Source organism: Amblyomma mixtum, chromosome 5, assembly GCF_055824585.1.
Source record: "Amblyomma mixtum isolate Tamu chromosome 5, ASM5582458v1, whole genome shotgun sequence".
NCBI lineage: Eukaryota > Metazoa > Arthropoda > Arachnida > Ixodida > Ixodidae > Amblyomma > Amblyomma mixtum.
Window position 1 is genome coordinate 40,368,894 of NC_143016.1, and position 14,346 is coordinate 40,383,239.

The 14,346-nt window shown below is 50.6% G+C and overlaps 1 protein-coding gene across 1 annotated transcript in view; it reads right to left on the reverse strand.

Annotated features, from left to right (window-relative positions):
• Positions 1-14,346, reverse strand: part of LOC149341857 (uncharacterized) — a 108,981-nt gene that overhangs the window by 81,327 nt on the left and 13,308 nt on the right. Inside the window, exons 4-8 of the mRNA XM_089546705.1 lie at positions 6,487-6,693; positions 4,339-4,544; positions 3,830-3,936; positions 3,324-3,417; positions 321-515 (exon numbers count right to left, since the gene is read on the reverse strand). Coding sequence (XP_089402831.1) covers positions 321-515; positions 3,324-3,417; positions 3,830-3,936; positions 4,339-4,544; positions 6,487-6,693 — 809 coding nt within the window. The remainder of the gene's footprint in view (positions 1-320; positions 516-3,323; positions 3,418-3,829; positions 3,937-4,338; positions 4,545-6,486; positions 6,694-14,346) is intronic.

Genomic DNA, 14,346 nt, shown 5'->3' on the forward strand with positions numbered 1-14,346 from the left:
TGACGAAGTATGCTCCTAAAGAATTTGAATGTTTCAAATTTAGCTTGTTTCTATTCTTATTCACAACCCTAAAGCTCTTTTTAAGGTGAGGTGGTCCACCTGCCACCTAGGGGGGCCACCTAGGTGGCAGGTGGCCACTTAAGGCCGGCTATCCAGAACTCCGTACGCACATAGAGGGTCCTCACAGACAACGGCTAAGCGGCTGAGGGGAAGCACTGGTGCCAACGCGCTAAAACAAATAAAAATACATCGCCATCACAAAAATGTCTGCAAGGATAATGAAGGTTTGCTATAAAACTGGAGTAGTCATGCGCACGCACCTCGAAGAACGCCCTAGTTCCTGGCGTCGAGTGGTACTGCGTCCTGGGGGCCAGTCCGCGGCAGGGGCTTCCCGCGGCTACACTGGGGGCGCCCCCACCCGGCCTCAACTCGAACTCTCGTGACACGAACGGCACCACGGGAATCAGCCGAGAGAGGGTGCCCGTGCGGGCATACACCTCTCCCACGCTGCGGTTCTGCTCGGAGAGTCCGTCATACAGCAGTCAGACGCTGGTATATCTCTGGTTCTTTTGAGGTGACCGCTTATCGACACCCGCGAAATGGGGCATTACAGACTTTAAGTTACACGTATACGTAAAGGCTTTGCGTTCGAACAGCCCTAACGTGGGAGCAGTGCGCATGCGCAGCATGCAACAAGCCTGCTGGTCTCTTACGGATGTATACAGTTTTTCACACCCCTGCCTAGAGCGTCGAACGGCGCAACGAGGAGTACATTTGTTTGGGTTATGTTTTATGCAGTTCAACGTCCTAAATCCACTCAGGCTGTGAGTGACGCCGTAGTGAAGGGCTCGAAAAATATCGACCACCTGAGGTTCTTTAACGTGTAATAAGATCGCGCAGTACACAGCAGCATTTCGCCTCCATCGACATTCGACATGTGTATCATTTACGAGTGGCTCAGGGCTCTAAAGAAGACCTTATCGTGTATTCACATTCCCGTGGAGAACAACGCTTAACGCCTCACGTCTTTAAAAGCTGTATCAGGCCCGCTAGGCAGCTACGGTGTCAAATGCGCAATACAGCGCGCCGTTCCACCGCTATAGAAAAGTGTGTGGAAGACTGTTGATGAGATCTGCAAGCTTGCGCGAGCAGCTGCGTACTTGCATCTCCGACAAGTGAGAGCGCCAGATGCAAGACGCCACCCAAAGGCGATGGCATCATGCCTTCGTTTTTCCAAAAACATTCACTCGGGTTTGCTGCGAGCCGTAAGGGTGCGAAACGCCTTCGAAGACAGCACGCGATATAAGCAGCGCGATGGATGGAAATCGCTGTGCGCTCGTTAGGCGCGATACAAAGCGTGTTCAGCGTCCGCACTCTGCGCGACCGCAAGCACCTGCTGCTCGCGCAGCATGCAGTAGGGATAGTCACCCTGTCGTTTAACTTCACTGCGCAGGGCCATATACAGAGAGAAAATGCCAGTACAAATTTTTCCTTTCCTCGGCGCCGCCCCTTGTGCCCGGAACCGAGGTAGAGCACTCGCAGCAGGAACAGGTCCTTGAAGAAACATTAAACATCGCCAAATAGAATGGATGTAAGATTCGATTGTTCAGTAAAGCTCCACTGAGCTCTTTGCTTGAAGTGCGAAAAAAGTTGAGGCAAGGGACACTGCACGGAGGCGCACGCAGTGGGGAGCCTCGGAAGCATTGCCGACTTAGGCGCAGAATGACAGCAGATAACGAGTACACTTAGAGGCATTGCAAACCTCAGATCGGCACAAGCAAATACTACTTTGCTTCGGGAGCTAACGCTGCTTGACTGGCTCGGCTTAAATACTTGTCTTGGATAATACTGGCTATAACAGTGAACATACTTGGCGAGAGACGGAAGGGAGAAGCATGCGTGAGTTACGTGAGCAACTCAAGGTTAGAGGAATACGGCCAAATGGCTTCTTTTAGCATGCGTGGCGTACTTGTAACTAAAAGTGTTGTAGACGACAAGCACGTATAGCGCGCGTAGAGTTCTCACATGTGCGTGCTTGAAGTCTTTACATACGCGTAACTGAACCGGTCTATTATCTGCAATCTAGCGGTGCGAACTGATAGCCTTCGCAAATAACGCAGGAAGTGTAAAAAAATTTCTTCCCTCTTTGGCATGCCCCAAGGGCGTTAAGAATATGTACCTGTTTTACACTTGCGGCATCTCGCCGACCGGCCGTATGCTCTTGATACTTAACAAATTTAACACTTTCCGTCCGCAGCCGCGGTGGCTCCGTGGTTATGGCACTCGCCTGCTGACCCGAAAGTCGCGGGTTCCATCCCGACCAGGGTGGTCGCATTTCAACGGGGAAGATACGCTAGATGCCCGTGTACTGTGCGATTTCAGTGCACCACAAAAAAAAGCTCAGGTGGTCGAAATTTCCCGGAGCCCTCCACTACGGCGTACCTCATAGCCTGCGTCGCTTTGGGAACATAATAATAAAAAAAAAGTTTTAAACCTTTGAGCTCAGCACGTCCATTTTCATGTCTTACTCTAAGTCGGCGCCACAGCGACCAGTGCCGATAAGAAACAAATCAGAATTTATCTATATTTAGAACTGCCTTGCGAAGTAACTATTAACCAGAAAATTGTGGCAATCAGCACTCTTAGAGAATTATCTCACCGCCACTTCTTCATAGAGGAGCGTATATAAAAAAATATCCGCGCTGAAAGGGAAGCAACAACCGGTTTTCCTTAATTTATTATAGATATATAGCTCGTTCGTTTGTATTAAAACGGTGATAATGTACAGCGTCACGTAATGCATCATGCGCAGTTTTATAGCCGCCATAGCGGTCGACAATGGTATGCCTGCTTTAAAGACAAATGGACCAGACTGCGAACAACAGCCGCTTCACGGGAGCATATATACTACTCCCATAGATTATATCACGGACACAGATGTCACGCAGCGAGGAAGTGTTCAGTATTCTTCCTATTAGCCCCAATATTTCAATAAATTTCGTTTCTAAGTGTTGACCACAGTGGTAAGTGACACAAGATGTACGGAAATAGATAGAATAACAGATTACATCTGAAGAGCAGGATTTGTTCTGAAAGAAACCTACTTGCTGCAATAGACACTGTTGCGTGTTTGTCGCGTACTTTTACGTAATTGTACTAGAACTCCACAGACGCCGACAATACATGTGACCAGGGCCTGCCTAATAAATACAAAAAAAATACGTATGGATAATTGCTGAATGTTTCGTCTACAAGTCGCGAAAGCAGAGACCTAGTGGGGACCAGACAGAGCATTTTGCGTAACTGCAACGTATCCTCCTCACCCATGAGTCCTTTCCGTAGAGGGGAGAGTGAGCCGCAGTCACGTGGTCAGGGTTCGATAGTTGTTGAGTGTTCAGGATCAGGAAGTCGATGTGCCTGTGCGGGGAGGATGAACTGGAACTGTACGCAATGCCCACTGAGCAACGCGTTTCGCAGGCGCTGCGATTCGGCTCCACGCCAGACTAAGCACAGCTTCGCCCAACGTGGCCGAATGCTACACCAGCTCGGCACATAATCTTTGACATCCCCGGCCGAGCCCTCCCACTGAGATTCAATGCCACTGTCTTATTCTGGATGTCTCAACAGAAGTCTCTTCCCTGATAACACGTAGCAGGCCTCCACTCTCAACAATACGAGGAAAACGGTGAGTTCTGTTCAGTGTTCTTTCGATCTAGTCAGGCGGAAAGTGCGACCAATACTATTTAATCCTCTTGTGTTTAGCGGCTAATTCGGGTATTTGCACGAAGAACGACGAAACTGTTTCGGGACACACTTGGTGACCACTAACCTGTGCAAAAGGTTCAAGTCAACCTGATTTATGAAGCTTGGCCTCATGTAGATGTTGGCACTCAAGATCCAGTTTTTTGGTGAACGAGCCATTTCGATTGACACGGCCTGAAAAACAAACGCAGGTCACTGGGGTGATTAAAGGCAAAACTAAAAAGCAGGTGCGAAAGGCAGCTGACCAACATAAAGAAAGTTTGATTATACGCTTTCATGTTTCATAATTTTGCTGAAAAATTGCGCGCGTTCATACAAACTTCAAAATGGATATGGAAGGTAGTTAAGATTTTTATCCAGAGATGTACAGTATAAAGTACTAAACGTAAAACTAATTAACTTAAGCCTGCTGCACACGCGCAGTGTCAGGTGCTAACTCCGCCTTCCATAACGCAACTGCGCGGGCAGCAGGCCCACGTCAATCAGCTGCACGTCAAAACTAATATCTAACGGCTAAGCTAAAGCTCTCCAACTACTCTGCACAACGTCAAGCCAAGTAAATCGAACGTGGCTTACTTTAACGAGGACGTCGTATCCTTTGCCGCTGCTCTCTTCAGCGACGTCAAGTTCTACTCCATCGAATCCTCGTTCTACAGCCCAGCCAGTCACAGTGATTGCGAAACGGTCAGGATCCACAGAAGCTTTGGAGACATCTGGCACGAGCACCGACACCACCAGTGAGAGTTCAGGACGCTTCAGGTTAAGGAACTTCGGCAGGGACTCTGTAAAAGGCGAGCATTAATGCAGCAGAAAAAAAAATACTCAATGAATGCAGCACAAAAAAGGCCGGCATGTGCGGGTATGTAGCTCTCTTATGAGCGTAAAGAGAAATCTTTAGATAGGCTTCCTATCACATTAATCTAGCATAAATGACTCTGTAGTCTGCTATAAGTTGATTTTTTTCTTGCAAATTGATTACATCGCTCTCCCTGGGGATCTTGCGGTGTAATTCGCAACAAACGCGCATCTTCGTCTGTAAAAAAAATTGCATAAAATAACGTTTAGTGACTCGATTCAGGCTTGTGACATCAAGAACGAGAACAACTGCGTGATTATTGCACTTTGAAGGAAATGGCTGTGTAGCCTAGCCTGAGGGACCCGTGCCCTAGCAACTGTCTGGATGTCACCGCAGTTTCTGACAAAGAACGGTGGTAGCGATATCTACCTCTATATACGTATTTTTTTTTACCTTTTCTAGGTTGCAACAGCTACGTTTTCATAGCCGTAGCGTCTTTGCCATTAAGAGACAGTAATCTTTCAATACAGCCAACTTCAGTTTTTCCTCAGTCTCCCAGTAACGCATCCACTTCATGATGAAGCTGCTTCATTTTTAATGTGATACCATTAAAAGCCTCCATCAGGAAAAGATTGGCTCGAGGAATGTGACGTCGCCATGCAAGACACTACGTCACCAGCCCAGGCGTCACTTTCGGAAAGCGCGGCAATAACTTCTAATGCTATCGCATGCCAGCACATAAGGTAGTTGGTATACCTGTAAATTTCTGTCTTGGACCTAAGCACATTACTAGGCAAGAACTCGTCCAAAAGAGTTTCAGATAAAGGAGAAGTTGAGACAGCCTCCTTCTCGCATTTAAGTGCCGTGACTCAGCAGTTCATGATTCAGGAGGCATTCCGTGCACGTATACGTGGGAGCACGAGATGCACTACCACAGCCAGTGCTTGCCAGTGGATTTTGAATCGTGCCATTATACTGATTTCACTTCTGTCTGTAGTAATATGCATGGACCCCCCCCCCCCACACTTATACCGCAACAACTACTGAGCAACACTCACCGGAGTAGGCAGGCCGGGTCATAACCCAGCGTTCTTGAGTTCACGAGTTAGAGGATGTTGTTCATGTGGGCTTACAATAGGTGCAGATTGAGGAAAATGTTATGACAACACTTTTAGCGCTTGCAAACAAGGACGAACATGAAGAAGACAACACGTGCGCTAACTTTCAACTGGTGTTTATTCATTGCGTGAACTGCTTTTTATACACCATGGGTGCTAGAAAAAACACAGAAATACCAGCCCGGTTATTGGTCCGCAAGTAACAAACAAAACAACCTGCTTAACGTTGATTATCACCTTCAAGAAAAGCGAGCTCTTTCCCTGAGAGCAATATAGAAATGATACTAACACAATTTTGCTTCAATTTTCTTATGTTCTCGCGTGCAAGTTACTCTCGGTTCCGGCTTATGACCTTGCATTCTTCAAAAACGGGATGGCACCCATCCAGGTCGCACTGCAGCTTGTTGGCGAAGACAGCGGACGTCTGAAATTTCGGCAACAGGGACATCATAACGAGTTTCTTCGCACTTCTCTAATGCAGTTAGGAGAAGCCTTAATATCGTCGCAGTTTTATTCGCCAATTACGTCATCATTTTAAATTCTATCGCAAAACTACATGGCATCCTTTACCTAGAAGCTCCATACATTTGAATTCTTGGAGAATAACTAAAGAGAAAACCAGCGGAAGAACGCAGACACAGAGAGGGTCACAGGACGACACTGGAGGTTCTTGGCTACGGTTCTTCAAGAGCCTTAAATTCTCAAAAAAAAAAAATTTCACCTTCCTATTAAAGGAAGACATCTCTTGCACTAGTCCTCGCAGAGACTTGAAATATAGCGTGGGTCACTAAGCCCCAGTTCGTGTTGCACCTGAGACGTAACGACGGAGCACGATGCCTTGGTAGCCGTACTGCACGCCCACGAAGACAACGTGGTTACACTTTTCGGCGTGGAAGTGCTCAGCCAGGTTGTATACCCAAGCGCCCCGCTGTGTGGCGTTCGACCATGCCGGATCATAGTAGCAGCTCAGTATAGGCCCCGGCAGCAAACCTCGCGGACGAGTCACGCCGGCGGATCCTGCAGGTAATGAGTGCGCGTTTACCGAGTCACCATCTTGTCCGCCACATTCGTGCGACACTACAGCGTGAAGTGGCCAGAAAGATACGAAAAAAAATTGCAGACGGTTACGTTAGTTCCTAATACGAAATTTGAGCGCAGCTCATCAGCTGTTTCAGCTTTTCGGTAGATTAAGGGAAAGAATTCGAGCAGGGCGTGTATGTACAATTATTGACAACTTGTTATTTTTCACACACATTCCTTCTTCAAGAAACACCCCACTAACTGTTCTTGATTGTCATGAAGGAAGCTTTGCGATCAGAGAAATGGATTGATATAAGCTCGACTTGCTGCACCAATGTCTGGTTTTCAGAGACGAGGTCTATGCAAGTATTTCGCGAGGGAGGCATTACGATTTAAAGGAATGGGAAGTTCTCCCGCATAAGTGGTAAGAAATTCCTGTTTGTCTTTATATCTGCAATGAAGTCCCGATCCACTTTGCCACTCTGGCAGGTGGCAGTTAATGGTTGATCGCGAGAGTTCGCTCACCGTTGTCAGCGCTAACGCATGCAGCCCGCATCTCTCTCTCATCACCCACGTAGCCCCATCGGTCCTTTCTACATTTCAACTCACCACGTTCTACAAACTCAGCCGCATGACACTGCCACCGCCGCGGTGACTCAGTGGTTATGGCGCTCGGCTGCTGACCCGAAAGACACGGTTTCGATCCCGGCCGCGGCGGTCGAATTTAGATGGAGGCGAAATTCTAGAGGCCCCTGTGCTATGCGATGTCAGTGCACGTTAAAGAACCCCAGGTGGTCGAAATTTCCGGAGCCTTTCACTACAACGTCCCTCAGAGCCTTAGTCGCTTTGCGACGTTCACCAATAAACCAAACTAAACCAAACCACCCTACAGTACCTTTTCGCCCTTATCCAGCGCCACATGGGGACAATTACAGACAGGCTGCTTTAACTGTTTATCATGCTTTCACCCCACCTCTCCTCCTAATTACACTTTGACCTTTGCCAAAAGGCGGAGGGATGTCGTGGGTCCCTGGGCATGCCTCGATCCCCGGTAATAAGCGCGTTCATGCGCTGGCCCGAGAACTCTCCTCCCGGACCCCGGATGATCAGGCACCCAACCCTGCGAAAGAGGCCCCATCGGTCCTCTCTACATATCGCCAAATAACCACATTTTACAAATTCAGCCGCATGACACTGCCACCACCCCACAGTACTTTGTCGCCCTTATCCAGCGCCACGTAGGGATAATTACAGACAGGCTGCTTTATTTCACCCCACCGTCTCTCATGCTTCCACCCCACCTTTCCTCCTGATTGTAACACCTGTGGCGTGCCCAGATCCACACTTTTCCACTACCTTTGGAAATGACCTTCCCCTAAGGCAGAACCCCCCATCCCCAATCCCACTCATTCTTCCTGGGAGGCTGCTTTACGGACTGCACAAGTAAGCTAAACTGGGCTAGTCGGAGCAATTGAATCTTCGAAAAACGTAGCGCGAAAAGCAAGACACAGGTAAGGTGAAGACAGGACACGAGCGCTTAAATTAAGCGCTCGTGTCCTGTCTTCACCTTACCTGTGTCTTGTTTTTCGCGCTACGTTTTTCGAAGATGCTTTACGGACCGCTCAGTACAACGGCCAGAAATGGCTGGTGGATCGGGCATTACGTGCAGCACAAGCCCGTGGGCTCCTGGACCAGTAGGGGACCACCCTAGAAGATTTTTTTTTTTTGTAATAAAGTTATTTCCATCCATCCATCCTCCTAATTGTAACACCTGTGGCGTACCCAGATCCACACTGTTCCACTATCTTTGGGAATGTCGTTCCCCACAAACAGTACCTCCCATCCCCAATTCCACTCATTCTTCCTGGGAGGCAGCTTTACGGACCGCTCAGCCCGCCGGCCAGAAATGCCTGGTGGATCGGGCCTTACGTGAAGTACAAGCCTGTAGACTCCTGGACCATTAAAGGGCCACCCTGGAATATTTGTTTTTGTCTAATAGTTGCTTCGGGACGTTAAACCTCAATAGCCCAAACTAATAAAAGTTGCTTCCATCCATCCATCCCCACGTACCTATGAGCATGATTCAGGCGTACACTGACCCAGGGAGCCAGTTATGCGCACTTCCTTTCGTGCACTTCCTTTCCTTAAAATGATCGGAGTGTAAAACGTTGTCAACGCCGACGCCACTGAACACAATGAACGCCGACGGCCTATGGCTTCAGTGCCGCGTTGCAGGCACAGCGTTGTCAATTCCTGCAGCCCACATCTCTCTCTCATCACCCCAAGTACCTAGAAGAGCGATTCCGGCGTCCACTGACCAAGGGAGGCAGTAATGCGCACTTCCTTTCCTCAAAATGGCACAACGTTGTCAATGCCAACGCATGCAGGGCGCACACAGCCAATATTATACTAAAGGTCTGTAAATTAGATTATAACGAATAAGCTCTTGATCAACGTGAACAAATCAACGGAAAGCTGTTCCGAGCCAACGTCCGCTCCGGCGGACGCGGTTGTTGCGACGCGCGTCTTTGCTCTCTCTTTTGCTCTTTCCTCTTATCTTTCAACTCTCTCCTATCTACACATGGCAGCGGTGGTGGCTCGGCTTGAGCCAGTTGGCAGGCCCGTGCACTTTCCTTTTCATTCTTCTCTCAGTCGCAACCAACCAACCAAGCTGTTCCCACGGTAGTATTGCCAATACTGTTCGACGCCTTCACAACGGTTACGGGATCCGTGAGACGGCTGGGACCCGCTGTCTTCTTCACACGGAAGCATTCAAAAAGGAGCGACGAATGGCAGTGACCCCTACCTAGTTCAGTGCGTTAGGTTTAAACGATGATCAAGAGCTTTTGTTACACCGATGGAGAGCTGCTGCAACACTACAAAACCATCGCTAGATCTAGCATAGCGTTTACATGGTAACCGTGCTGTTTGGTGCCGAAGGGCACAGGCTCACCGAGCGCAGTCAGCTCCTTTTGATTCGCACCCCCTCTGGACAGCAGGTTCCAGGAACGCCCTTTTAGAGCGAAACTCTTAGGCGACCATTCTTGGCTTGCGAAAGTTGGGCGATATCGGAGGGAAGGCGAGAATGAAAAGACGGAGAGGCGGTAACATTGGAAGCGCAAGATGGAAAGTGGTGGTGGATACAGCGGGAACAGGCGAGAGGGGTCGCGCTCACTTGACTGGTTGTTGCGTAATGACTTACTGCTTTACAGACAGCCGTCATTCTTACGTTGTGCACTGCGGGTGACGCGGTAGCAAGCAAATACCCCTCCGTCTAGGGCGGCACACATTGGATGATTTGTAAGAAACGACACAAAGCGTTGCACAAGTGATGCGATTCCTTGCGCAAAAGTTGTGGGCCCCTTGTCGCACAGGGTGCATCGCTCATTGCGTCCGAAACAACGTAAGATCTACCTCAAAACTTTAAGTCGCAGCTTGAGTCAGCCATGAATCTGCAGTCGAATCGTCAAAAAGCACATACATGGGCGCCTATGGGGGCCGTTTGTGGAGTCCAAGACGTTTATGATGGGAACGGGAACGCAATACTGTGAATGCGCGAGCTACGTTCCTCGTGGCCTGCTGCAAACCAAGAGGCGTCCTTCGTGGTTTCACCATTCCTCCTTGAAGCAATGAAGCATACAAGCGAAGGAAAAAAAATAGCTGATGCTTAGCTAAGGTTAAGCCTAGTCAGATGCGAAGCATATTGATGGCTAGGCTTGGAAATACATGGCTTTCCTTTTGTAGAACGTTGTCGCCGAGCCGCATATTGAGCACTCCGCTTAGCCAGACGTTCATCCCGCTCTTCATCGGTCTCTGTGGCACGCTGAAGCTTTCGCTTCTCGTTCAAATCAGCCCTGCTTCTAGGCGGCATCCCAACACCTGGCCGCCTCGTAAGTGCCCGGAGAGTTGTTGTTGTTGTTGTTGTGACTGAGAGAAGGATGAAAAGGAAATTGCACGGGCCTGCTACTGGCTCGAGCCAAGCCACCACCGCTGCCACGTGCAGATAGAGGAGAGCTAAAAGATCAGACGAAGGAGAGAGAGGAAAGGAAAGACGCGCGGAGAGCGAGGCAAGATCAGCTTTATACCGCTGCTGTAGCGTCACGTGGTCAGCTGCAGCGCCTCTGATGTGGAGCCTCCACCGCCGCGGCCGACCGCGCGAGCTGGCAGCCCATCTCTCATCTGCTGTGACGTCATGTTGTCACGTGGTCCGCCGCCGCGCCTCTGATGTGGAGCCTCCACCGCCGCGGCCGACCGCGCGAGCCGGCAGCCCATCTCTCCTCTGCTGTGACGTCATGTTGTCACGTGGTGTCACGTGGTCACGCTAAAGGTCAATGGTAGCTCCAACGCCGCGCTCGACGGGCTGTAGTGTAGCTCTAGTAATATGCTTCGCATAAAAATTCGCTGTGGCTTAGCTTGGTTAAGCCCGGTAATTGAGAAAGCAATATCTGTACCTACGCCCTGGTTCAGCTGGTAGTGTAGCTGGTGGTGGTGCGTTAGACTTGTGGTGATGCATCGGTTATACAATCCAATCAAATCCAATCTAATCTAATCTAATGTTAGGCCGCCGTTCATGTGCACCGCCGTCGCACACGGACGGCGCGAGATGGTCGCCGAGCTCTTCGGCGGGACGTCACAACACCTGTGGCGCGCCTGGCGTAGAGAGCGGGAGTTAGGCCGCCGTTCATGTGCACCGCCGTCGCACACGGACGGCGCGAGATGGTCGCCCAGCTCTTCGGCGGGACGTCACAACACCTGTGGCGCTCCTGGCGGAGAGAGCGGGAGTTAGGCCGCCATTCATGTACACCGCCGTCGCACACGGACGACGCGAGATGGTCGCCCATCTCTTCGGCGTGACGTCACAACACCTGTGGCGCTCCTAGCGGAGAGAGCGGGAGTTAGGCCGCCGTTCATGTGCACCGCCGTCGCACACGGACGGCGCGAGATGGTCGCAAAGCTCTTCGGCGTGACGTCACACAGAGGTCATGCGAAAGGTCATTTCATGTGCACCGCCGTCGCACCGCAAAGGCTGGAAAGTGAAAGTAGTATTGCTTTCGCAATAAAAAATTGGCAGTGGCTTACCTCTGCTATGCCAGGATATACGTAGCGGTAGATGAGGGCGAGGTGTCCACACCTCGGTGGACACCTGAACGAGAAGGAAAACGCTTAAGTGCCCTCTTGAAACAGTGGACACCTCAACCGTGCTTTAAGCTAAGTGGCGGTAGTGACAGGTATGCGCTGCATACGTCGGCATTGACAACGTTGTGCCAGAAACGCGGCGCCGAAGCCACTGGCCGTCGGCGTTCGTTGTGTTCATTGGCGTTGGCGTTGTCAATGTTTTACACTCCGATCATTTTAAAGAAAGGAAGGCGAGCGCGCGCGCTTCGGCGAGGGCGGCTTCGGCCGCTTCTTTTTGAGCAGCGTCCGCTCCGGCGGACGCAGTTGTTGCTGCGACGCGCGTCTTTTCTTTCCCTTTTCTCTTTCCTCTGATCTTTTAACTCTACTCTATCTGCACGTGGCAGCGGTGGTGGCTTGGCTCGAGCCAGTAGCAGGCCCGTGCAATTTCCTCTTCATCCTTCTCTCAGTCACAACAACAACAACGCGCGCGGTGAGGCACGCCAGCTGTGCGCCGTGTGACGTCACTGCTCCTAGCGCATGCGAAGCACGGCTCTCCAGGAGCCACGCCAAAACTGCTCAACCTCGGCCAGTGTAGCTCACCTTACAAAAGAGGTGCTCGTTATGGCATACATGACGGAAGCCAACAGCCACCGAAAGCAAGGAGTATAGGGGATGTCTTTTATTGCGAAAGCAATGCTACGCTCATGAACGGCCTTTCGCGTAGCGGCAGCCGGTAGCCACGTTTGACCTTTAGAATGACCTCTGACGTCATACCAGGGTGAGAGATGGGCTACCAAGTCGAGTCGTCGCGCAGCGGCGGGCGGTGGCCATGCGTGAAATTTATAATTACCTATGACGTCATGCCATGCCTAGTGACGGCATAGCGTGACGTCATACAAGGGCTACCAAGTCGAGTCGTCGCGCAGCGGCGGTCGGTAGCCACGCGTGGCATTTAGAATGACCTCTGACGTCATGCCATGCCTAGTGACGTCATAGCGTGACGTCATATCAGGGTGAGAGATGGGCTACCAAGTCGAGTCGTCGCGCAGCGGCGGCCGGTAGCCACGCGTGACCTGTAGACGCGGCGCGCCGCGTTCCTTCCGTTAGAGGCGCTGCGCTCGCTTTCGCTATCTACCAAGCTTTACCAAAGCTAAGCCCTGCCAATTTTTTAGAGCTCAACTCTTTGGTGCCCGTTTCCGCGTTTCGCGGCGTCGCCGTCGCCGTTGTCCGTTGTAACCAGCAGTGGACACCTTTGTCGCGCTAAGCTGCGAAACCAATGGAGCGGGAGCTTCGAAAGCAAAGCGAAGGCGCATAACTGCCCTCTTGGAACAGTGGGCACCTCAACCGTGCTTTAAGCTATGTGGCAGTGGTGACAGATGTGCGGAATTGAAAGCATCTGACTGCGCTCGGTGAGCCTGCTCACTGGGCGCCAAAATAACACGGTTACCATGTCAACGCTATGCTAGATCTAGCGATGGTCGTGTAGTGTTGCAGCAGCTCTCCATCGGTGTAACAAAAGCTCTTGATCATCATTTAAATCTAACGCACTGAACTGCGTAGGGGTCACTGTCATTCGTCGCTCCTCTTTCAATGCTTCCGTGTGAAGACGACAGCGGGTCCGAGCCGTCTCACGGATCCCGTGGCCGTTGTGAAAGCGTGGAACAGTAGCGGCGATACTACCGTGGGAACAGCTTTTCGTTGATTTGTTCATGTTAAGCAAGAGCTTATTCGTTATAATCTAATTTACACATCTTTAGCATAAAATTGGCTGCGGTTAAACACGGCGGAACCTAGTAAGACGAGCGAAAAGCTCGGCTTCGCCTCATTAAGCAAGGTTAGACTTTTCTCGAGTCTCTGCTCTCGTTCTTCATCCGTCTGTGTATCGCACGCCACACGTTTTCGCTGTAACGCTGCTTGCCTCCGAGCTTATCAGCCGGATGATCCGACTCAGCTTGGTTTCGATTGCAAATTGTTCACCGCGAAAGCCCGGCACGCTGTTCAGCCGTGATGTCGTCTAGCAAGGCTTGGTCAGACACCCATCTTTAGTGCGTAGCACATCTGGCCGCAATCACGGATTTTGACGATGTCTGTCCGAGGCCGCTTTCTCTCTCTCTCTCTCTCTCTCTCTCTCTATATGAACTTCAAGGGCAAAATAGAAGGTGGCGACGCGCGCGTCACGCGGCGTAGTGAGGAGGCTGTGCGGCCGCACAACTACAGCCAATCAGAGAGTAGCGCGTATCGCAGTTGCGGCCGTCACCGCGCAGTGTTGTAAAAGCGCGTCTTTACCCGGGCTGTCGCTTGCGCACCTTCAACTTCGGCCTCTCTCTCCCTTCTTGTCATTCACCCCTCAGCCTTCGCAGCAGACAGCAAAGGTGTACGCGCGGCGCTCTCTAGACCTCGGCTCCGCGCTGCTCGCCGAATCGTGTGCATGATAACCTTTTATACAAAACCATAACAAAGTGTAAAAATGCATAGAAAAGTACAACAAGGTTAAGCAATGCTGGCGCACCTACTTCGCATTTGATTAACTATGCA